Source organism: Oncorhynchus mykiss, chromosome 5, assembly GCF_057628025.1.
Source record: "Oncorhynchus mykiss isolate SJ-2025 chromosome 5, ASM5762802v1, whole genome shotgun sequence".
Classification (NCBI taxonomy): domain Eukaryota; kingdom Metazoa; phylum Chordata; class Actinopteri; order Salmoniformes; family Salmonidae; genus Oncorhynchus; species Oncorhynchus mykiss.
Genome location: NC_143026.1, coordinates 30640918 through 30665298, shown reverse-complemented (window position 1 = coordinate 30665298; position 24381 = coordinate 30640918). Strand labels below are relative to the sequence as shown.

The 24381-nt window shown below is 43.3% G+C and overlaps 2 protein-coding genes, 1 long non-coding RNA gene and 1 pseudogene across 5 annotated transcripts in view; 2 read left to right on the top strand and 2 right to left on the bottom strand.

Moving 5' to 3' along the window:
• Positions 1-3526: 3526 nt before the first annotated feature.
• Positions 3527-6381, top strand: LOC149983245 (rab9 effector protein with kelch motifs-like; annotated as a pseudogene).
• A 1231-nt stretch (positions 6382-7612) lies between these two features.
• On the bottom strand, positions 7613-11569 carry LOC110523600 (endoplasmic reticulum chaperone BiP). 2 transcript variants are annotated; one of them, XM_021602455.3, is made up of 8 exons: positions 11382-11569; positions 10658-10808; positions 10294-10525; positions 9900-10150; positions 9389-9779; positions 9012-9249; positions 8697-8864; positions 7613-8580 (listed from the first exon to the last, which is right to left on the bottom strand). In XM_021602455.3, exons 2-8 carry the CDS (start codon positions 10771-10773, stop codon positions 8015-8017), a joined length of 1962 nt encoding a protein of 653 aa, XP_021458130.2. In that variant the 5' UTR covers positions 10774-10808; positions 11382-11569; the 3' UTR covers positions 7613-8014. The 2 variants fall into 2 exon arrangements, with proteins under 2 accessions (XP_021458130.2, XP_090090571.1); XM_090234445.1 differs by lacking the exons at positions 7613-8580; positions 11382-11569 and having other exon boundaries at positions 8727-8864; positions 8950-9249; positions 10658-10796.
• On the top strand, positions 10720-23386 carry haus4 (HAUS augmin like complex subunit 4). 2 transcript variants are annotated; one of them, XM_036977264.2, is made up of 10 exons: positions 10720-11017; positions 12843-12956; positions 13213-13352; positions 13918-14049; positions 16169-16309; positions 16757-16853; positions 20634-20779; positions 20863-20993; positions 21149-21217; positions 22844-23386. In XM_036977264.2, exons 2-10 carry the CDS (start codon positions 12887-12889, stop codon positions 23025-23027), a joined length of 1110 nt encoding a protein of 369 aa, XP_036833159.1. In that variant the 5' UTR covers positions 10720-11017; positions 12843-12886; the 3' UTR covers positions 23028-23386. The 2 variants fall into 2 exon arrangements, with proteins under 2 accessions (XP_036833159.1, XP_021458134.2); XM_021602459.3 differs by lacking the exon at positions 10720-11017 and adding an exon at positions 12506-12656.
• LOC149983240 (uncharacterized) overlaps positions 17375-24381 on the bottom strand; it is a 392257-nt gene continuing 385250 nt past the window's right edge. Inside the window, exon 3 of the long non-coding RNA XR_016495984.1 lies at positions 17375-17510. This is a non-coding gene — a long non-coding RNA (uncharacterized LOC149983240). The remainder of the gene's footprint in view (positions 17511-24381) is intronic.

Genomic DNA, 24381 nt, shown 5'->3' with positions numbered 1-24381 from the left:
TATCGCCTCGTAGCACTCACTTCTGTCGTCATGAAGTGCTATGAGAGGCTAGTTAAAAGGATCATATCACCTCCACCTTACCTGACAACCTAGACCCACTTCAACTTGAATACCACCCTAATAGATCCACAGACGATGCAATCGCCATCACACTGCCCTATCCCTTCTGGAAAATAAGAATACCTATGTAAGTATGCTGTTCATTGACTATAGCTCAGCCTTCAACACCATAGTACTCTCCAAGCTCATCCTTAAGCTTGGGGCCCTGTGTCTGAACCCCGCCATGTGTAACTGGGTCCTGGACTTCCTGACTGGCTGCCCCCAGGTGGTGAAGGTAGGAAACAACACCTCCACTACGCTGGTCCTCAACACAGGGGCTCCACAAGGGTGCATGCTCAGCCCCCTCCTGTACTCCCTGTTCACCCATGACTGCATGGCCATGCACACTTCCAACTTAATCATCAAGTTTTCAGACGACGCAAAAGTAGTAGGCCGGATTACCAACAATGACGAGGCAGCCTACAGGGAGGAGGTGAGGGCCCTGGGGGAGTGGTGCCAGGAAAATAACCTCTCCCTCAACAAAACAAAGGAGCTGATAGTGAACTTCATGAGACAGCAGAGGGAACACACCCCCATACTCATCGACGGGGCCGCAGTAGAGAAAGTGAAAAGCTTCCAAGTTCCTCGGCATACACATCACTAACGATCTGACAAGGTCCACCCACACAGACAGTGTGATGAAGAAGGTGCAACAGTGCCACTTCGACCTCAGAAGGTTGAAGAAATTTGCCTTGGCCCCTAAGACCCTCACAAACTTGAACAGACACCATTGAGAGCATCCTGTTAGGCTGTATCATCACCTGGTACGGCAACTGCACCACCCAAAACCTCAGGGCTCTGCAGAGATGGGTGCGGTCTGCCTAACGCATCACCGTGGGCACACTGCCTGCCCTCCAGGGCACCTACAGCACCCGATGTCACAGGAAGGCCAAAAAGATCACACAAGCCATGGCCTGTTCACCCGCTATCATCCAGAAGGTGAGGTCAGTCCCATGGTGTTTATACTTGCATACTATTGTTTGTACAGATGAACGTGGTACCTTCAGGCATTTGGAAATTGCTCCCAAGGATGAACCAGACTTGTGGAGGTCTACAATTATTTTCTGAGGTCTTGGCTGATTTCTTTTGATTTTCCCATGATGTCAAGCAAAGAGGCAGTTTGAAGGTAGGCCTTGAAATGCATCCACATGTACACCTCCGTTTGACTCAAATTATGTCATTTAGCCTATCAGAAGCTTCCAAAGCCATGACATAATTTTCTGGAATTTTCCAAGCTGTTTAAAGGCACAGTCAATTTAGTGTATGTAAACTGCTGACCCACTGGAATTGTGATACAGTGAATTATAAGTGAAATAATCTGTCTGTAAAGAATTGTTGGAAAAAGTACTTGTCATGCACAAAGTAGACGTTCTAACCGCCAAAACTATAGTTTGTTAACAATACATTTGTGGAGTGAGCCACTTCTCAGTAAAAGGCACTACAGCCCGCTTGGAGTTTGCCAAAAGGCACCCAAAAACTCTAAGACCATGAGAAACACGAATCTCTGGTCTGATGAAAACAAGATTGAACTCTTTGGCCTGAATGCCAAGTGTCACGTCTGGAGGAACCTGGCACAAGGGACTGGAAGACTAGTCAGGATCGAGGGAAAGATGAACGGAGCAAAGAACAGATAGATCCTTGATGAAAACCTGATCCAGAGCATGCTCAGGACCTCAGACTGGGGCAAAGATTCACCTTCCAACAGGACAACGACCCAGAGCACACAGCCAAGACAACGCAGGAGTAGCTTTGGGACAAGTATTTGAATATTCTTGAGTGGCCCAGCAGAAGCCCGGACTTGAACCCGATCGAACATATCTGGAGAGACCTGAAAATAGCTGTGCAGCAACACTCCCCATCCAGCTTGACAGAGCTTGAGGGGATTTGCAGAGAAGAATGGGAGGAATTCTCCAAATACAGGTGTGCCGAGCTTGTAGCGTCATACCTAAGAAGACTCGAGGCTGTAATCACTACCAAAGTTGCTTCAACAAAGTACTGAGTAAAGGGTCTGAGTAAAGGCGCTGACAATCACTGTTTACAATCTAAGGTAACACAAAGTAATTTAGTCACCTCAACCAGACTCAGCTGAGGTCTAGAACTTAGGGAAGGATTTGTACCAAATTCAATGCTCTTAGTTTTAGAGATGTTCAGGACCAGTTTATTACTGGCCACCCATTCCAAAACAGACTGCAACTCTTTGTTAAGGGATTCAGTGACTTTATTAGCTGTGGTTGAATCATCAGCAAATCAAATCAAACATGATTTGTCACCTGCTACAGCAGGTGTAGACCTGACTATGAAATGCTTACTGACCAGCCCTTAACCAACAATGCAGTTCAAGAATGAGTTAAGAAAATATTTAACAAATACACTAAAGTAAAAAATTCTAAAAGAGTAACACAATAAAATAACAATAACGAGGCTATATTCAGGGTGTACCGGTACAGAGTCAATGTGCAGTGGTACAGGTTGGTCGAGGTCATTTGTACATGTAGGTAGGGCTGACGTGACGATGCATAGATAATAAACAGCAGGTAGCAGCGTAAAAAACATGAGTATGCAAAGCTGTCATCAAGGCCCAGGGTGGCTACTTTGATGAAACTAAAATCTAAAATATATTTTGATGTCTATAACACTTTTTGGGTTACTAAAAGATTCCATATGTGTTATTTCTTAGTTTTGTTGTCTTCACTAATATTCTACAAGGTCAAAAATAGTCCAAAATAAATAAAAACCCTTGAATGGGTAGATGGGTGTCCAAACTTTGACTGGTACTGTAAGTTTTCTCAACGACAGGTTATGGTCAATAATGTCAAAGGCTGCACTGAAATCTAACAGTACAGCTCCCACAATCTTATTATCAATTTCATTCAACCAATCACCAGTCATTTGTGTGGGTGCAATAGATGTTGAATGCCCTTCTCTATAAGCATGCTGAAAGTCTGTTGTTGATTTGTTTACAGAGAAATAGCATCATATTTGGTCAAACAACTTTTTTTGCCAAGAGCCATCATTCATTATATAATTGATCTTGGCTTCATATAATACAGTATATTCGTCTTTTTGTTGAGTTTAGTTACATAATTTCTCAATTTGCAGTAAGTCAGCCAGTCAGCTGTGCAGCCAAACATATTAGCCACTCCTTCAGCCCCATCTCTTTCAACCATGCAGTTTGTAAATTCCTTATCAATCCATGGAGCCTTAACAGTTCTAACCGTCCGTTTCTTATGTTTATCAATAATTGGAAGAAGTAATTTTCATAAATTGTGCAGCATCTGGATGCTCCTTATAAATCACACCAGACCAAAAAATAAGTCTGACGGTATAGGCCTACATAAAAAAGTGCTGTATGAAGTATTTTAGAGAACAGTAGCACAGAACAGTTAAGAATGAATGCTTATATTAGCTATGTTGGCAGAGGTTAACAATGTCCTTTATATTATGTGTGACTCTGAGCAATGTTCCAATCCAGTTTTAGTCTCTTGAGGTTTTGTGTTGATATATTTCCAGAAGCTGGAACGTGGAGGGATGTGAAGGTGAAAGGGACGCCCCCTTGTCTCAGGACCTTTCACACTATCTCAGCCAGCGTGGGGGACAGACTGTTTGTCTTCTCTGGAGGGGACTCAGTTGCCATACTTACAGTTGGAAGTTTACATACACATAGGTTGGAGTCATTGAAACTCGTTTTTCAACCACTCCACACATTTATTGTTAACAAACTATAGTTTTGGCAAGTTGGTTAGGACATCTACTTTGTGCATGACACAAGACATTTTTCCAACAATTGTTTACAGACAGATTAATTCACTTATAATTCATTGTATCACAATTCCAGTGGATCAGAAGTTTACATACACTACATTGACTGTGCCTTTAAACAGCTTGTAAAATCCCAGAAGAGAATGTCATGGCTTAGAAGCTTCTGATAGGCTAATTGACATCATTTGAATCAATTGGAGGTGTACATGTAGATGTATTTCAAGGCCTACCTTCAAACTCAGTGCCTCTTTGCTTGACTTCATGGGATAATCAAAAGAAATCAGTCAAGACCTCAGAAAAAAACTGTCGGCCTCCACAAGTCTGGTTCATCCTTGGGAGCAATTTCCAAACGCCTGAAGGTACCACGTTCATCTGTACAAACAATAGTACGCAAGTGTACACACCATGGGACCACACAGCTGTCATACTGCTCAGGAAGGAGATGCGTTCTTTCTCCTAGAGATGAACGTACTTCAGTGCGAAAAGTGCAATCCCAGAACAACAGCAAAGGACCTTGTGAAGATACTGGAGGAAACAGGCACAAAAGTATCTATATCCACAGTAGAACGAGTCCTATGTCAACATAACCTGAAAGGCCGCTCAGCAAGGAAGAAGCCACTGCTCCAAAACCGCCATAAAAAAAGCCAGAGTATGGTTTGCAACTGCACATGTGTACAAAGATTGTACTTTTTGGAGAAATGTCCTCTGCAAGCCTCATGAAACAAAAATAGAACTGTTTGGCCATAATGACCATCATTATGTTTGGAGGGAAAGGGGGAGGCTTGCAAGCCTAAGAACACCATCCCAACCGTGAAGCACCGGAGTGGCAGCATCATGTTGTGAGGGTGCATTGCTGCAGGAGGGACTGGTGCACTTCACAAAATAGATGGCATCATGAGGCAGGACAATTATGTGGATATATTGAAGCAACATTTCAAGACATGAGTCAGGAAGGTATAGCTTGGTTGAAAATCTGTCTTCCAAATGGACAATGACCCCAAGCATACTTTCAAAGTTGTGGCAAAATGGCTTAAGTACAACAAAGTCAAGGTATTGGAGTGGCCATCACAAAGCCCTGACCTCAATCATATAGAACATTTGTGGGCAGAACTGAAAAAGCGTGTGCGAGCAAGGAGGCCTACAAACCTGACTCAGTTACACCAGCTCTGTCAGGAGGAATGGGACAAAATTCACCCAACTTATTGTGGTAAGCTTGTGGAAGGATACCTGAAACGTTTGACCCAAGTTAAACAATTTAAAGGCAATGCTACCAAATACTAATTGAGTTTATGTAAACTTCTGATCCACTGGGAATGTGATGAAATAAAAGCTGAAATAAATCACTCTATACTATTATTCTGACATTTCACATTCTTAAAATAAAGTGGTGATCCTAACTGACCTAAGACAGGGAATTTTTACTATGATTAAATGTCAGGAATTGTGAAAAACTGAGTTTAAATGTATTTGGCTAAGGTGTATGTAAACTTCCGACTTCAACTGTATCTCGGACCCCAAGCCTCACGTCTTCGACACAGGTTGGACATACATTTAGAATTCTGCCAATACAACACATTCACACAGTAGTCACAGAAGAACCAGTCCAAATGTGTATCAATGGCTCAGTAGTACAGAGTCAACCAGCTGGTGTGCCTCCCATATTTTAATCTTTCAGAAAGTACCTACTGAACATGGCTGTAGGAGGAGATATGTCGTGTTTTCCTCCGTCTCTGTTTGTAGTTTCCTGCCCCTGCTCTCAGCCAGACACAGGGCTGACATGCTCCTCCTAGACATGGCCACTTGGTGGCAGCAGTGGGTTCCAAACTCTATTTCCATGAAGTTATGGCAAGAGAGAAGCTCCACAGCGACATGTACTCTTTGGATACCAGAAAGTATTCAACTGTCATACATACACATGAAGAACTTGGTCCTGCTGTAGTTGTATTATATTGTGTCCTCTGTTGAAATGTATAATTCTATGTTGGGCATGAGAAGTGTTACGGCTGGTCCTGTTAACTACTGCTTTTGGTTGCTATACTTCCTCTAGGCAGTATGATGTGGGAGAAGGTCCAAGGTAATGGAGATATCCTCCCAAGGGTGGCTGCCCACTCAGCTGTAGCCCTGCGAAAAAACATCTACATCTTTGGAGAGATGACCTCAGAAGCGGACAGCAACGCAATGTCCAGATTTCAGTGTGGTGAGGCTAACAATATCTACTTTAGATTGTGTAATTAATGTGGTTATACTCGAGGTAATAATACATTGATGCATGTATCCTATATGGAGTTAATACATTATTTAAACCTTCACTGTTTTGTAATACTGATGCACCTTGAGCACTTTGTTAAACTCTTCCCATCCTGTGCAGACAAAAGACACTGGACCCTGCTGAGGTTTGAAGGGGACCTGACACCCAACAGACTGGGCAGCAGTGGAGGGGGCCCAGACCTCCCCAGCATCAGAGACACTACAGCTTGCCTTTGTGTTTGGAGGGATGGACACTCAGGGGGTCATACACAGTGACTGTTTCAACTCCTAACATGACCTAGATACTGCTCTAGAAAATGCTGTGTGCATGTAGAAATAGTGTAAGTATTGAATGGCCAATAATTGTGCTTAAAGTAGTGCTTCATTCAACATGGACTTTGAAAAAAAACTTTCCCCACATTTTTCTAGAGCCACCGAACACACTGATTGGCACATGTTTTTCTGTTGCATTGGAAAGGTCTGGTGTGTTTCATGGTCAATTCCACATATGCTTAATGAGCTTTGTCGCCATGACAAACGCTTATTTCACTTTCTGAAATCTGTAATTAATTTTGCCGTTTGTGCAGAGGGTGTTTTAGTTGCGCAGCCAAAAGGTGTATTTACACACGTCTCGTGTAAATAGTCAGGCAGGTCTGTCTCCCTGTCAATTGAATAGAGCGCGTTCACCCCATGTTAGTGGGCAAATGGACATCTTCAAATCAAAACTCAACCTCAATTTACACACTTATTATCCCAAACTCCATTTGACAAGCCTGACAAATTCCTATTTACACTAGTCAATTTTGACACTAGAATAACTGACTCGTGCCTTAGGCAGTTTTCATAGGGATTCAATGCTTTTCAAAGGCAGTACCTCTTTAAAACAGCCAACCCTATGCATAAGGTGCACATCCAATGACATGTTGGTTCAACGCTTGGAGTAAAGCTTAGTTTATACCCTACGTACATAGCTGCAAGTAGCTATGCAAAATGTCCAGGAGTGTGAAGCCCCGCAACTCAAGAGCGCCATGTTGCGTTGCTAGGGTATAAATTATTAAAAAAAGCAAGCACCTGCCGGGTGTCCACAAGTGGCAATTCAATAAAGAATCAATTGGGAAATGAACTGATGTTCTGTGGTCAGAGGTTATGGACAGACCTGCTGCACACAGCCAATGTTACTTATGGACAGTTACAAATGTGGTGGGTGCTTATTTGTCCCATTTCACACATGTACAGGTATGTATAACCACACAAGTGCAAATTGGAAATGGGTCTTTTGCATATCCCAACCCACTCAGAAGGGTCACAGCCAGGACCTGCCATTATCATCACAACCCTGGAGCAATTAGAGGTAACTGCCTTGCGCAGGGGCTGTCTTCTCACAGGTAGTCGAACTAGCGACCTTTTGATTGCTGGCCCAACGCTCCAACATCTAGGCTACCTTCAGGGTTACACATTTGTGGTCATGTGTAAATTGATGCAGATGAATAGAGGCAAAGCAAAGACATTTGTATCAAACATTTATTATTTCAATGTCTTAACAGTAGAAAGCCTTTTCTACAATGACCAGATTCAATAAATAACTTGTTAACATTGCTTGGGAACATGTCAGTTACCCTGTCACCCAGAACCGCCCAACCCCTTCCCCTGGAGAACCCATTTTCAAACTGCCTGAGAACAGCAGCGAGCCTCGAATCCAGGCTGACTATACTTCCGCCACACAGCGAAGTGAACATCTCACTTCTAAACAATATTTCAGAAGTCTTTCCAGCAGATTCATCATGGTTGCATTTCCTCTCACCATTTAAGTCCAATATGTACATCTGTGCCACTACCAGAGAGGCGAGGGGGCAATAGAACAGAAAGCAGAGAGTTGCTCATGTAGGCTGTGGAGACCCTCAAGACAGCCTTACAACTCGTCCTTTTGATCCTGATCTCCCTCTGCCTCAGTAGGGGGACCGCCTGCACTTCCGTAAAGCTTGCTGATGATGGGCTGCGCCACCTCTTCCAGCTCCTTCTTCTTGGCCTGGAAGTCCTCCAACTCAGCATCTTGGTGAGACTCCATCCACTCAATCTTCTCCTCTACTGCTTTCTCTATGGCTTCCTTGTCCTCGGGAGAGAGCTTGCCACCCAGCTTCTCCTTGTCACCGATCTGATTCTTGAGCGAGTAGGCGTAGCTTTCAAGCTCATTGCGGGCATCAATGCGCTCCTTCAACTTCTTGTCCTCATCGGCAAAGCGCTCTGCATCATTGACCATCCGCTCAATGTCCTCAGGCGTCAGACGATTCTGGTCGTTGGTGATGGTGATTTTGTTCTTGTTGCCCGTTCCCTTGTCCTCGGCTGTGACGCGCAAGATGCCATTGACGTCAATCTCGAAGGTGACCTCGATCTGGGGCACACCCCGGGGTGCGGGGGGGATACCAGTCAGGTCGAAGGTACCCAGCAGGTGGTTGTCTTTGGTCAGGGGACGTTCACCTGGAGGAAGAGGGAAGTAGAAAATTAGAAAACAGAGCCAAAGTTGTGTAAAATTGCCACACCCATCATTAGTGAAGGTAGCTACAAGGGGCAGTGATGAATCAAAAGGCGCTTACCCTCGTGAACTTTGATGGTAACGGTGGGCTGGTTGTCAGAGGCAGTGGAGAAGATCTGGGACTTCTTGGTTGGCACCACAGTGTTTCTGGGGATCAGCTTGGTCATGACTCCTCCCACAGTCTCAATACCCAGGGTCAGGGGGCACACATCCAGAAGAACAATGTCATCTGATGGACAGCAAACCATTAGTTGTGATAGAAAATCTAGCCTACATTTCCTTATGTAAAAATAAAGAATGAAATGTGAAGATACCTCTGCCTAAACTGAGCATAGTGTATGAAGTGCATGGCGTCAGCACATTGACCAAGACCCACTTGTGTCCTCCTCTCCAGACAGCACTCCAGCCTGCACGGCAGAGCCGTAGGCCACAGCCTCGTCAGGGTTGATGCCCCTGGAGGGCTCCTTGCCATTGAAAAACTCCTTCACCAGCTGCTGGACCTTGGGGATACGAGTGGAGCCGCCCACCAGGACAATCTCGTCAATGTCGGTCTTCTTCAGGTCAGAGTCCTCCATCACCTTCTGCACAGGCTTCATGGTGGAACGGAACAGGTCCTGAAAGACAAAAATGGCAAATTAATGAGGTTCAATTAAGTGGAACATGAATGTGATCATTTGAGTTGGATATTCCAATGTCAGTGGGCCAGCAGTCTCTTGACTGTTGTACGTGATGTCACTAAGAGGACCAACTCACCATGTTGAGCTCCTCAAACTTAGCACGGGTCAGGGTCTCTGAGAAGTCCTCTCCATCGAAGAAGGACTCGATCTCAATGCGGGCCTGGTGCTGGGCAGACAGGCCTCTCTTGGCCTTCTCCACCTCACGACGCAGCTTCTGCACAGCACGGTTATCCATGCGCACGTCCTTGCCGGTCTTCTTCTTGTACAGCTTGATGAAGTGCTCCATGACACGCTGGTCAAAGTCCTCTCCTCCCAGGTGGGTGTCGCCATTGGTGGCCACCACCTCAAACACACCGTTATCGATGGTCAGGAGAGACACGTCAAAGGTACCACCTCCCAGGTCGAACACCAGGATGTTCTTCTCACCGTCCTTCTTGTCCAGGCCATAGGCAATAGCTGCTGCGGTTCTGGAATAGAGAGGAGAACAGATGTTAGCATGGTCTTGGCAAATATTGAGTAATTTAAAGAAATATTGGACTAGTCCGTGTAATGTTATTTCAGTTCCTGCATTGTGAAGACACACTTACGGCTCGTTGATGATCCTCATGACTTTTAGGCCAGCGATGAGTCCAGCATCCTTGGTGGCCTGACGCTGGGCATCATTGAAGTAGGCGGGTACAGTGACCACAGCATGTGTGACCTTCTTTCCCAGGTAAGCCTCAGCAGTTTCCTTCATCTTGGTGAGAACCATTGCAGAGATCTCCTCTGGAGCAAAGGTCTTCAGCTGACCACCACCAATGTCCACCTGAATATGGGGCTTGCTCTTCTTCTCGATAACCTATTGGAGTAAAGTAGCTACTGTTAAGCATCTAGACTAAAATCAATCTGCACTACTTCAGCATAGTTATACGCTGAATAAGTAGTCATTTGCATAGTTACAGTGTTCAGGCTATTGGGCAGGAGTGTGTTTGTTAGGCTCACCTTGAAGGGGAAGTACTTGATGTCATGCTGCACAGCGGAATCGGTCCAGGCGCGGCCAATCAGTCTCTTTGCGTCAAAGACTGTGTTCTCGGGGTTGGAGGTGAGCTGGTTCTTGGCTGCGTCACCGATCAGACGCTCCCCCTCAGCGGTGAAGGCCACATACGATGGGGTGATGCGGTTTCCCTGGTCGTTTGCAATGATCTCAACACGGCCATTCTTGAACACTCCAACACTGGAAAAGGGGAAGTATGGATGAGAAATAAGCATGGAAAGTATCAACTTCAAGAAATGATGGTTATTTAACCAAATGATTGAGCATGAGTGTAAAGATTAATTTGCCCTTCATTACTAAATTAATTCTTACCAGGAATAGGTGGTCCCCAAGTCGATTCCAATCACGGTCCCAACGCTTTCCCTCTTGTCGTCATCATCGGCAAACACGCTGCAGGTGACCAGCAGAACTACACACAGAAGCCTCATCTCTATTCTGCGTGTTCAAGCAACTCTTTGAAGTTCTGGGAATTAAAAAAGTCAAGACAATTAGTATTACTCAGTACACGGTGTAGGCCTGTCATTCTTATATAGCTAACGGAATGAGTCCATTTGGCACTCTAGTGTAGTCACGACCGTGCATGCTGAAGTGTGTCAAATAAGACATCGAAGACTCACAGGGCAGCACATATGCGTGGAGCCCAAGAATGCCGGTAATTTTTTATTTTACCAGGTAAGTTGACTGAACACATTCTCACTTACAGCAACGACGTGGGAAATAGTTACAGGGGGAGAGGAGCCCAAATGAATGAATGAACGCAAAAAAAGCTAAAATACAAACTCGATTTACCAAAAAGGTAAAATTAGACAGCTGCATTATCAATTTGAGACACGGCGTGCACAACGAACGTTAGCTGGTTAACCATTTTCAAACACGCTAGTTGACGGCAGACAGAAGCATATTGAACAGGAGAAGTACTTTATTTCTCTTTTTTTAATTTTTTTTTATTAAACACTCCATGTCAAGTGAAATACACCTCCCCGGGACATGTAATTTTTAAGTCTTCATTCTTAGCCAAAAAGTTTAATTTACATACCTTTACAAAGAAACTCGATGGCGTCTTATTTGGGGGATTATCTCAATTGAAGGTATTTGCTTTACAGATTACGTTCTTTAAATATGTCTAGATTGTGAGTCGGTAAAATTACGTTCAATAAAAGGTGCTCTCGGTTTATAAACTGTCACTTCTTACCCATCGTGGAGGCTTCCCATTGGTCAGACAGCAGTTCGTTGGAAGGCGTTCATTGGCAGCACCAGGCATGCTGGCCTCTGCTGATTTGCACACGTTTGGTCAAGTAAACGTAATGATTATTGCTCTACTGTACGATGCTGATAGGCTACCTGTCAATGTGTCTAACCCCAATTATGTGAATGCCGGTGTCGTACATTGAAATGTAGTTGGTGCATTGAAATGTCTGTTTTTTGGGGGGCATTTTCCAATTTCAGGACCACTATAATCTAGTGTCTACTACAATTACAGTAGGCCCAAGCCTAATATTATATGTGTAGGGGAAGTAGTGAACTGAAACTAGTTCCACGTTTGAATTGTAAAACATGATGGTAAAGCAGTGGTAATACATGATAATTACCATGTTATTACAATAGAAGTGGTGACTAACCATTCTGAACAAAAGCTACATGATCTTACTGTAGCTGTGTAAAAAAAAGTCAGTAAGCCATAGAAGGAATAAAGGAGTAAGCCTAAGGTAATCAAAGTTAGTTGTTACATCAGGTAAATTGTACATTAGTTACATCAGCTTAATTGCAAGTGTGTGGAAAGGAATTACCACAATAGCAAGGCTTTACTCATAGCCCCTAACCCCTAATATGTTGCAATGGTTTATGCATAACATGAGACATACTCTGAAGTAGATGTATGCTCTTGTGAGAATGGTTATATAATTCCTGGATTAAAAGTTATTGTTACATCAGGTGTTAGATCATTGTACATTAGTTACACCGTGGGGATATTAATGTGGAACCTTTATTTAACTAGGCCATGTTTCTGTATCTGTTCACAAAAAAATGATAATATCTGATAAAAATGTAACCCCTGAGGTGTATATGAACGTAACCAGAGGTGGGTCGGCTGCACTGAAGTATTATCAGAACTGTGGGCTGCTGTTATGATTTGCCTTCCTGTTTTACCCTGAATGCCTTGTGGCATTAACCAATCAGATGACTGTTTGGACAGAAGCGCGGGAGCTGGAGAAGGAAGTTGCTAGCTCAGCTCAGTCAATTGTTATTTGCATCCAAGTTTGGTCGCCAACGATTTTATTTTGTTTTGTCAATATGTTCTGCTATACCCTGTGTAAACAACCGTTACAATCTGATTAACATTAGCTATCTTCTGCTGTGTTGCAACGAACCAGATGACGTCTAGCTAACGTTATCAACAAAAGACAGCTAGCTAGCTTGCTAGGCTAGTTTGTGTGCTTTTGATAACGGTAGACCGGTATCATATACTCTTTTTATTAGCGTCTTACTTTTATTTCAGGAGCGTCTTTGTATGTCAGGTGAGGAGGGGTCTTTGGTCAAGTGATGATGTCCACGTATGATGATTCTGCGAGTGTTCCATCACTGGGAAAAGCAGACGACTTGCATCAACAAGGTTTTCCATCTTGCAATCAGCCTGCAATAAAGACAAGTGAAAGTGTCATAGCTATGTTTTAGCCTATTTCTGATGTTCTCGTCATTGTTAGTAACTGGATTAACACACAATAGTGTATATCGCCTACTTTTTAGCTGTCGAGTCAATACTTTTTGTTTTGGTAATTTGAGACGTATGGTAGTGTCATCCTGGAGGTAGCATACATCAAACCATAATCATTATGCATGTTTTCTCCTGTAACAACTTTGTATTTCAGTCCTTGCCTCATTCCCACTGTGTCAGCTGACAGAAGAAGACCTGACCCAGCATCCTCTATTCTGCAAGCTCCTGGCAACGCTGTCACAGCATGTGGACCGCACTGGCCTTACTGTCACACTGAAGAGAGAGCTGGAGAAGGTACTGCACAGACACACACACGACTTATAATCAACAAATTATCCAAACCTTAGTATATCAAGACATATTGTAAGAATTAAACAGTGGTCTAAGACACTGCGTCGTAGTGCTAGCTGTGCCACTAGAGATTCTAGGTTCGAATCCTGGCTCTGTCGCAGCCGGCCGTGACCGGGAGACTCATGGGGTGGGGCACAATTGACCCAGCGCCGTCCGGGTTAGGGGAGGGTTTGGCCGGTTGGGATGTCCTTGACTAACTACCTACTAATTGGATACTGAGAAAAAGGGGTAAAAGTAATGAAAAAAATAATAATAATATTTAAACAAATGGCTCAGGCTCACATTTAAACATGCTGGTACATCCAAGAGCATTAAATTCTCCCATCTCATAATAATACAATTGCATTTCTATTACTGTGAGAAATTAGACTTGTGTTATTACACTGTACTGGAGTGCTGTCATTTGAGCTGCCATATTAAGACCATGTCTTGGACTTGGGACTACTCTGTGTGAGGGTGTGTGTTGTGGGAATGGCTTTAAATGGCTGAGATTGTTGTTTAAATCCAGGCTGAGAGGGACCTGCAGACACAGAGGCTTAGCTGGCTGTGCTCAGAGAGCATGTACAGGCTACTGCAGGAGATGATCCAGGAGCACTGTGTCAGAAAGCATCACTCCACTGTGGCCCCAGAGGACGGCACGGTACAATACAGAAAAATACTCTTTGCCCAATTGACTCAGCTATACAGAACTCTAGTCTGCTCTATTCTTGTTGCATGTCTAGCAGAGCAGCACACAGTACACTTACTGTAGCAGTAGTAGTAGTAGTATGATCCCTTTAGCTTACACCCATTAATGCAAAATGATATACAGTGCATCTGGAAAGTATTCAGACCCCTTGGCTTTTCCACATTTTGTTATGTTACAACCTTATTTTAAAATGGATTAAATTGTTGTTGTTTTCATCAATCTACACACAATACCCCATAATGTCAAAGCAAAAACAGGTTTAGGGGAGAGAGAATAAACTGAAATATCACATTTACATAAGTATTCAGACCCTTGACTCAAGTCTTCTTGGGTATGATGCAACAAGTTTGGCCCAACTGTATTTGGGGAGTTTCTCTGCAGATCCTCTTAAGCTCTGTCAGGTTGGATGGGGAGCTTTGCAGGTTTCTCCAGAGATGTTCAATTGGGTTCAAGTCCGGGCTCTGGCTGGGCCACTCAATGACATTGAGACTTGTCCCAAAACCACTCCTGCGTTGTCTTGGCTGTGTGCTTAGGGTCGTCCTGTTGGAATGGTTATCTTCGCCACAGTCTCAGAAATACATTTTAGAATAGACTTGAAATTGAGCTCAGGGCATCATGTGTCCATTGATCATCCTTGAGATGTTTCTACAACTTGATTGGAGTCCACCTGTGGTCAATTCAATTGATTGGACATGATTTGGAAAGGTTCACACCTGTCTATATAAGGTCCCACAGTTGACAGTGCATGTCAGAGCAAAAACCAAGGCATGTGGTCAAAGGAATTATCCATAGAGCTCCGAGACAGGATTGTGACGAGGCACAGCTCTGGTAAAGGGTAACCAAAACATTTCTGCAGCATTGAAGGCCCCCAAGAACACATTGGCCTCCATCATTCTTAAATGGAAGAAGTTTGGAACCACCAAGACTCTTCCTAGAGCTGGCCGCTTGGCCAAACTGAGCAATCGGGGCGAAGGGCCTTGGTCAGGGAGGTGATCAAGAACCTGATGGTCACTCTGACAGAGTTGTAGAGCTCCTCTGTGGAGATGGGAGAATCTTCCAGAAGGAAGACCATCTCTGCAGCACTCCGCCAATCAGGCATTTACAGTAGAATGGCCAGATCAAAACCACTCCTCAGTAAAAGGCACAGCCAACTTGGAGTTTCCTTAAAGGCACCTGAAGGATTCTCAGAAGTCTGATGAAACCAAGATTGAACTCTTTGGCCTGAATGCCAAGCGTCACATCTGGAGGAAACCTGGCACCATCCCTATGGAGGTGCTAGCATCATGCTTGTGGGGATGTTTTTCAGCGGCAGGGACTGTGAGATGAGTCAGGATCGAAGGAAATATGTACTGAGCAAAGTACAGAGAGGTCATTGAGGAAAACCTGCTTCAGAGCACTCAGAACCTCAGACTGGGGCGAAAGTTCACCTTCCAACAGGACAACGACTCTAAGCACACAGCAAAGACAACGCAGAAGTGGCTTCGGGACAAGTCTCAATGTCCGTGAGTGTCCCAGCCAGAGCCCAGATTTGAACCCGATCGAACATCTCTTGAGAAACCTGAAAATAGCTATGCGGCGCTACTCCCCATCCAACCTGACAGAGCTTGAGAGGATATGCAGAGAGGAATGGAAGAAACTCCCCAAATACAGGTGTGCTAAGCTTGTAGCGTCATACCTAAGAAGACTTAAAGCTGTTATCGCCGCTCAAGGTTCTTCAACAAAGTGCTGAGTAAAGGGCCTGAATACTTATGTAAATGTGATATATCAGTTTATTGTAAATACATTTGCAAACATGCCTAAACCTGTTTTTGCTGTGTCAATATGGGGTATTGTGTGTAGATTGAGGGGGGAAAACAATCTAATCCATTTTAGAATAAGGCTGTAATGTAACAATGTGGAAAAGTCAAGGGGTTTGAATACTTTCCGAATGCACTGTAACTAAGATGTTCATTATTGAAGTTTAACCACCCAGTGTGACTTTGATTTCCCGAAATGTTACTTTAGTTGAAATTGATCATTCAAAGTACTGTATAATCTTAGAATAAACTTAATTATGGTTTTCCCCTGGTAGTTCTATGAAACTGTGGAGCAGTGTCTGGTGGTGGCCCAGTGTGTCAGGCAGCTGAACCCGAGTGCCACCGCGAGCCAGGACCAGCCCCCTGTTCTAGGACTGAGTGCCCAACAGGTGCTCGAGCTGATGCCACAAGAGCAGGTAGGTACTCTTTGTCCGTGAGCCTGATACTTCAACTCTATTAATTATAATTGATTACATTTCTATAGCGCTTTCATAGAATCTAAAAGCGGTTCAAGAGAAGAAGAAAAACAGCAATATATCATGAAAGGTCAACCAATAGAGGCCAAGTCTTTGAAAGCTGCATCCCCCGAAGATGGAGAGGGACAGTTAATAGCTCGAGCCGAGAGCTAGTAAGAGGATGGTAGATGTACTAGCAAGTGCATTGTTTTTTTTAATTTTCTTTCAAGGTATTATCTAATAATTCCCATCCACCTGCAACAAGTAATCTCAGATGTGCTTTTCATATTTAGGTACACTATCACACACACTGCTTCTCTACAGCTCTGGTAACTGCTCTCATTCCCACACAAAATAAACATGTTTTATGAACTATTTTCTTAGAACGATTCATGTTTCTCTAAACAGGATGTATGGAAAATGAAACAGCGACTGCCTAGAGAACTAGAAAAGCATCTGAAGAAGAAATGTTTCAGCGTCCTCTCCTACTATCAGCCTAAATGGGGTAAAGAGACATCAGATTTTTACCAAAACGGAGACATGTAGCCTATATATACAGTGGGCTCCAAAATTACTGGCACCCCTGACTGGCAATGCACAAACAATACTTAAAAAAATATAAACAATATAATTATATAGAGAGACTCAAATGACCAATGTGAGAAATACTGTACTTGATTGATGTGTCAATGGAACCAACCAAAATCATAAAATTGTTTAATACAAAATACATTTCACCAAAATCAAGATTTCATAATTATTGCACACCTCAAATCAAACCAAATTTATTTATATAGCCCTTCGTACATCAGCTGAAATCTCAAAGTGCTGTACAGAAACCCAGCCTAAAACCCCAAACAGCAAGCAATGCAGGTGTAGAAGCACGGTGGCTAGGAAAACCTCCCTAGAAAGGCCAAAACCTAGGAAGAAACCTAGAGAGGAACCAGGCTATGTGGGGTGGCCAGTCCTCTTCTGGCTGTGCCGGGTGGAGATTATAACAGAACATGGCCAAGATGTTCAAATGTTCATAAATGACCAGCATGGTCGAATAATAATAAGGCAGAACAGTTGAAACTGGAGCAGCAGCACGGCCAGGTGGACTGGGGACAGCAAGGAGTCATCATGTCAGGTAGTCCTGGGGCATGGTCCTAGGGCTCAGGTCCTTCGAGAGAGAGAAAGAAAGAGAGAATTAGAGAAAGCACACTTAAATTCACACAGGACACCGAATAGGACAGGAGAAGTACTCCAGATACAACAAACTGACCCTAGCACCCTGACACATAATCTACTGCAGCATAAATACTGGAGGCTGAGACAGGAGGGGTCAGGAGACACTGTGGCACCATCCGAGGACACCCCCGGACAGGGCGTAACAGGAAGGATATAACCCCACCCACTTTGCCAAAGCACAGCCCCCACACCACTAGAGGGATATCTTCAACCACCAACTTACCATGCTGAGACAAGTATAGCCCACAAAGATCTCCGCCATGGCACAACCCAAGGGGGGGGCGCCAACCCAGACAGGATGACCACATCAGTGAATCAACCCACTCAGGTGACGCACCCCTTCCAGGGACGGCATGAGAGAGCCCCAGTCAGCCAGTGACTCAGCCCCTGTAATAGGGTTAGAGGCAGAGAATCCCAGTGGAAAGAGGGGAACCGGCCAGGCAGAGACAGCAAGGGCGGTTCGTTGCTCCAGAGCCTTTCCGTTCACCTTCCCACTCCTGGGCCAGACTACACTCAATCATATGACCCACTGAAGAGATAAGTCTTCAGTAAAGACTTAAAGGTTGAGACCGAGTTTGCGTCTCTGACATGGGTAGGCAGACAGTTCCATAAAAATTGAGCTCTATAGGAGAAAGCCCTGCCTCCAGCTGTTTGCTTAGAAATTCTAGGGACAATTAGGAGGCCTGCGTCTGGTGACCGTAGCGTACGTGTAGGTATGTACGGCAGGACCAAATCAGAGAGATAGGTAGGAGCAAGCCCATGCAATGCTTTGTAGGTTAGCAGTAAAACCTTGAAATCAGCCCTTGCTTTGACAGGAAGCCAGTGTAGGGAGGCTAGCACTGGAGTAATATGATCACTTTTTTGGTTCTAGTCAGGATTCTAGCAGCCGTATTTAGCACTAACTGAAGTTTATTTAGTGCTTTATCCGGGTAGCCGGAAAGTAGAGCATTGCAGTAGTCTAACCTAGAAGTGACAAAAGCATGGATACATTTTTCTGCATCATTTTTGGACAGAAAGTTTCGTATTTTTGCAATGTTACGTAGATGGAAAAAAGCTGTCCTTGAAATGGTCTTGATATGTTCTTCAAAAGAGAGATCAGGGTCCAGAGTAACGCCGAGGTCCTTCACAGTTTTATTTGAGACGACTGTACAACCATTAAGATTAATTGTCAGATTCAACAGAAGATCTCTTTGTTTCTTGGGACCTAGAACAAGCATCTCTGTTTTGTCCAAATTTAAAAGTAGAAAGTTTGCAGCCATCCACTTCCTTATGTCTGAAACACATGCTTCTAGCAAGGGCAATTTTGGGGCTTCACCATGTTTCATTGAAATGTACAGCTGTGTGTCATCCGCATAGCAGTGAAAGTTAACATGTTTTCGAATGACATCCCCAAGAGGTAAAATATATAGTGAAAACAATAGTGGTCCTAAAACGGAACCTTGAGGAACACCGAAATTTACAGTTGATTTGTCAGAGGACAAACCATTCACAGACACAAACTGACAAACACCTCATTTAGTACTTAGTGCCACCACTTCTGGCAAGGACAACAGGATGAGGTCTTTTCCTGTAAGGTTAAGGAACACATTTGGAGGGATTTTGGACCATTCCTCTATGCAGATCCTTTCAAGATCCTTCACATTCTTGTGTTTGCGCTTATCAACTGCCCTTTTCAACTCAGCCCACAGGTTTTCGATTGGATTGAGGTCCGGTGACTGAGATGGCCATGGCAGAACATTGATTTTGTCACAGAACTTGAGGTATGTTCTGGGTCATTGCCTTGTTGGAAAGTCCACCTATGGCCAAGTCCCAGCCTTCTGGCAGAGGCAACCAGATTGTCGGCCAAAATTGCATGATACTTGGTGGAATTCATTATGCCATCAATCTTAACCAGTGCCCCTGGACCTCTGGAATTAAAACAGCCCCAAAACATCACTGACCCACCACCATATTTCACCGTGGGTATGTGGTGCCTCCTTGTAAGCATCTCTGTTTCGACGCCAAACATTCCGATAATGTATCTGACCAAAACGTTCAATTTTGGTCTCATCTGACCAGAGCACCTTCTTCCAGTCATAATTTAAATGACGTTTGGCAAACTCCAAGTGCTTGCGTCTGTGTCTTGGGGTCAGAAAGGGTTTTCTTCTGGCAACCCCTCCAAAAAGCCTGTGGTTGTGGAGGTGGCGTCTGATGGTGCTTTTTGAAATCTGGTGAACCCAAGACGCCACCAAGGCCTGCAATTCTTTCACAGTGATTCTTGTGGATTTTGTTGCTTTTCTCACCATCCTCCCTATCCTTGGGGGCAAAATGCATTTGCGTCCTCTACCCGCGAGGTTTAACTGTTCCATATCTTTAGAATTTTTAAATGATTGCCCTGACGGTGCTCAGTGGTATATTCCATGGTTTGTGGATCTTGTCGCCATTACCAGATTTATGAAGGTTTACGACCATCATTCTCTTTTAAACTGCCAGTTCTTTTGTTTTCTTCATGGTGTTGGATGACAAAGGGATATTGCATGCGTGTTACCTCATTTTTTTATACCCTAGTGAAACGGGAAGTAATTTAAGGCCTCAATATAGTTCCTTAAGACTTAGATAAACATAAATAAGTGGAATTTAATTCCTGGTTTAATTTTGGTAGATGTTATTTACAATAATCTTTAAGGGTGCCATGAATTGTGAAACCATAATTTTGAAGACGTTGATTTTTAATTAAATCAATCAATTATTTTGGTGGGTTCCATTGAAACATTAATAAAGTATTTCTCACATGTTGGTATTTTGAGTTTCTCTATAATTATATTGTTTATTTTTTAAATATTGTTTGTGCATTGCCAGTCAAGGGTGCCAGTAATTTTGAAGCCCACTGTATATATAGGATCTTACTTCTGACTGTGTGTGAGTGTCTTATTATGTAATGGACATTGACAGGCATTAGCAAATGTGGCAGTATTTATTTAGCTTTATGGCACAATGTGACAGTTTTTGGCTTTATGGCATAGCAGCTCACCTGTGTGAATTGTGAAACAAAGCACTCCTCTTCTTTCTTGGACAGAGGATGAGAGTGAAGGGCTGAAGAACATGAAGCTGTCTCGCTTGTCTGGCCTCCTGGAGAGAGAAAGGAAAAGAGCAGAGAGTCTGAAGGAGAAGTGCCGTGAGAGTGCCTCCCTGCTGCAAAGGCAGACTCACTGCTACCTCTCTGTAAGAGAAGCTCACCACACGGTTAGATGTATTAGTCTCACATGTTATGATCTTCACTCACAATTGACGTGTTCTCTCTCCAGGAGCTGTTAGGGTGCATCCAGATTCTCCAGTCTCTGATCCTGGACCACAGGCTGAAAGCCCAGAAAGAGCTGGACAGGAAAAAGATTGATTACTTTGAGGCCAAATGTGAGATCATCATGCAGAAGATCAGGTGCGATAGTCTCCCCTGTGTACACGCCTACTGTACACTGGGATCCTTCAAATGCAATTCACCGTGTTAGGAATTCGTTTTTCATACATGTCAATCAGTAATGTTCAGTTTCCATATATATTTTACATTTCCTTAACTATCTGTCTTCACAACAGAGCTGAGATGTTGGAAATTCAGCTAGATACCTACACAGCAGACACAATATCTGCCCATAAAAAAATAAGGTGAGTCAAATGCTTCCACTGCCCAGCAACTCAATACGTCATCATATCAACCACTCTTGGGGATCTCAACACCAGAGGGGTATACTACAAAGCAGGATCAATGAGTTAGCTTCTGTCTTTTCTAGCATGGCCACATATACTGAACAAAAATTAACGCAACATGTAAAGTGCTGGTCCCATGTTTAATGAGTTGAAATAAAAGATCCCAGAAATGTTCCATACTCACAAAAAGCTTGTTAGCCTGTTAGTGAGCATTTCTCCTTTGCCAAGATAGTCCATCCACCTAACAAGTGTGGCATAGCAAGAAGCTTATTAAACAGCATGATCATTACACAGGTGCACCTTGTGCTGGAGATAATGAAAGCCCACTCTAAAATGTGCAGTTGTGTCACACAACACAATGCCACAGATCAAATCAAATCAAATGTATTGGTCAACTACACGTGTTCAGCAGATGTTATTGCGGGTGTAGCGAAATGTTTGTGTCTCAAGTTGACGGAATGTGCAGTTGGCATACTGAATGCAGGAATGTCCACCAAAGCTGTTGCCAGAGAATTTAATGTTCATTTCTCTACCATAAGCTGCCTCCAACGTAGTTTTAGATCATTTGGCAGTATGTCCAACTAGCTTAACACCTGCAGACATGTAACCACGCCAGCCCATTACCTCCACATCCGGCTTCTTCACCTGCGGGATCGTCTGAGACCATCCACCTGGACAGCTGATGAAACTGTGGGTTTGCATAACCAGGAATTTCTGCACGAACTGTCAGAACCGTCTCGGGGAAGCTCATCTGCATGCTCGTCGTCCTCACCAGGATCTTGACCTGACTTCAGTTCGGCGTCGTAACCGATGCTTACCTTTGATGGCCACTGGCATGCAAGTGTGCTCTTCACGGATGAATCCTGGTTTCAACTGTACTGGGCAGATGGCAGCCAGCGTGTATGGCGTTGTGTGGGTGAGCGGTTTGTTAATGTCAGTGTTGTGAACAGAGTGCCCCATGGTGGCATGTTATGGGCATGCATTAGCTACGGACAATGAACGCAATTGCATTTGATCTACGGCAATTTTAATGCACAGAGATACCGTGATGAGATCCTGAGGCCCTTGTCATGCCATTCATCTGCCGCCATCACCTCATGTTTCAGCATGATAATGCACGTCGCAAGGATCTGTAAACAATTCCTGGAACCTGAAAATGTCCCAGTTCTTTCATGGCCATTCAGCATGTTTGGGATGCTTTGGATGGATGTGTACGACAGTATGTTCGAGTTCCCGCCAATATCCAGAAACTTCACACAACCATTGAAGAGGAGTGAAACAACAGGCCACAATCAACAGCCTGATCAACTCCACGCGAAGGAGATGTTGCGCTGCATATCAGATACTGACTGATTTTCTGATCCACGCCCACACTTTTTAAAAAGCTATCTGTGACCATATCTGTATTCTCAGCCATGTGAAATCCATAGATTGGAGCCTAATAAATTTATTTCAATTGACTGATTTCCTTGTATGAACTGTAACTCAGTAAAATCTTGAAATTGTTGCATTTTATATTTTTGTTCATTGTAGTTACACCTGCCTCTCTCATTCAGTCCTTGTTCTTGTGTGTCTTCATTGCAGGGAGAAGCTGGAAACGGAGCTGAATGCCTCCCAGTTAGAGAAGCAGTCTGTGGAGTGCAAACTTTCGTCCTTTGAGATATTTGGCAAGGAATTTGAGGCTCTAGCTGAGGAATATTCCAGACTGCGTCAGGAGATTGACACCAAGAGTTGGGCTCTGAAGGAATTCTCTCAGCACACGGACTGACTCGGAATTGACATCAGACAGTTCTGTTTCAGAAAAACACAGTTAAGAGTCTTGTCCGGATGTTTTCAAGAGAATTTTCTTCACACTTTTGTTGACTAGCTATCTCCATAGTGTAAAATTATGGTTTTGATTGTTTTTTGTTATAAAATGTATGATTACCTGGTGGTGTTTTGATTGTTGTTCAGTTTAATAATCCCACTCTGATATAGCATAACAGTACATTCAGAATCCTACATTTTCATGTAATTGTTGGCATTTCCTGCCTAAATTTTCCCACTTTGCTAATGAAGTAATCATTAAAATAATTGGCAACATCAAATGGTTTTGTGATGAATAAACCATTTCATTTGATGAAAAAATGGAGTTGAATTTGTCTTTCTGCCCATAATTTAATTTAAAGTACTCAAATGTTGATCTTGGCTTCATGATACAGTTTCTTCTACTTTTTGTTGAGTTCGGTCACATAATTTCTCAATTTGCAGTAAATCAGCCAATCAGATGCGCAGACAGATTTATTAGCCACTCCTTTTGCCCCATCTTTCAACCATACAATTTTTAAATTGCTCATCAATCCATGGAACCTTAATAGTTCTTACAGGTGCATGTTTATCTATAATTGGAAGAAACAATTTAATAAATTCATCAAGTGCAGCATCTGGATGTTTGTTATTAATCACATCAGACAAGCAAATATTTTTAACATAATCCAGGAGTCACAGCAAAAATATTTTGTATGACCTCTTATACAATATTTTAGGCCCAGCTTTTCGAGCTTTGGCTATCCTAGATTTAGCCACAATTTTGTGTTCACTACATCCAATGCTTACGGATACAGCTTTAGAACAACGTTCTACAGTGTTAGCAAAAATGTGATCAATACATGTGGATGATCTTGTTCCTGTAGTGTTTGTAAACACCCTGGTAGATTGTTTTATAACCTGAACCAGATTGATTACAGGTACTGGTTACAGTGAGAAGCTTCTCTTGATCAGACAGCTTGATGAAAACCAGTCAATATTCAGGTCCCCAAGAAAGTAGGCCTCTACATCACATAAAATATCAATCGTTTCACACACATTGAGATACAGGCTATAGGCTGGATCATGTTGTATTGTTATACAATTTAATTCTGTAATGTATTGATTGTTGCTGCCTTCTTGGCCAGGTCTCCCTTGAAAAAGAGACTCTGGGTCTTAACAGTAAGCAAGTGTAAACATAGAACACCCCATTCTATGTAATGTCAATCATTGTGCTGACTAACTTTGTGCTACCTGTCAGTTCATTGATAGATAGCTTATATCAATACAGTTTACTGTTCCCAAAACTGAAATCTGTTATAAACAGCGTGTACTTT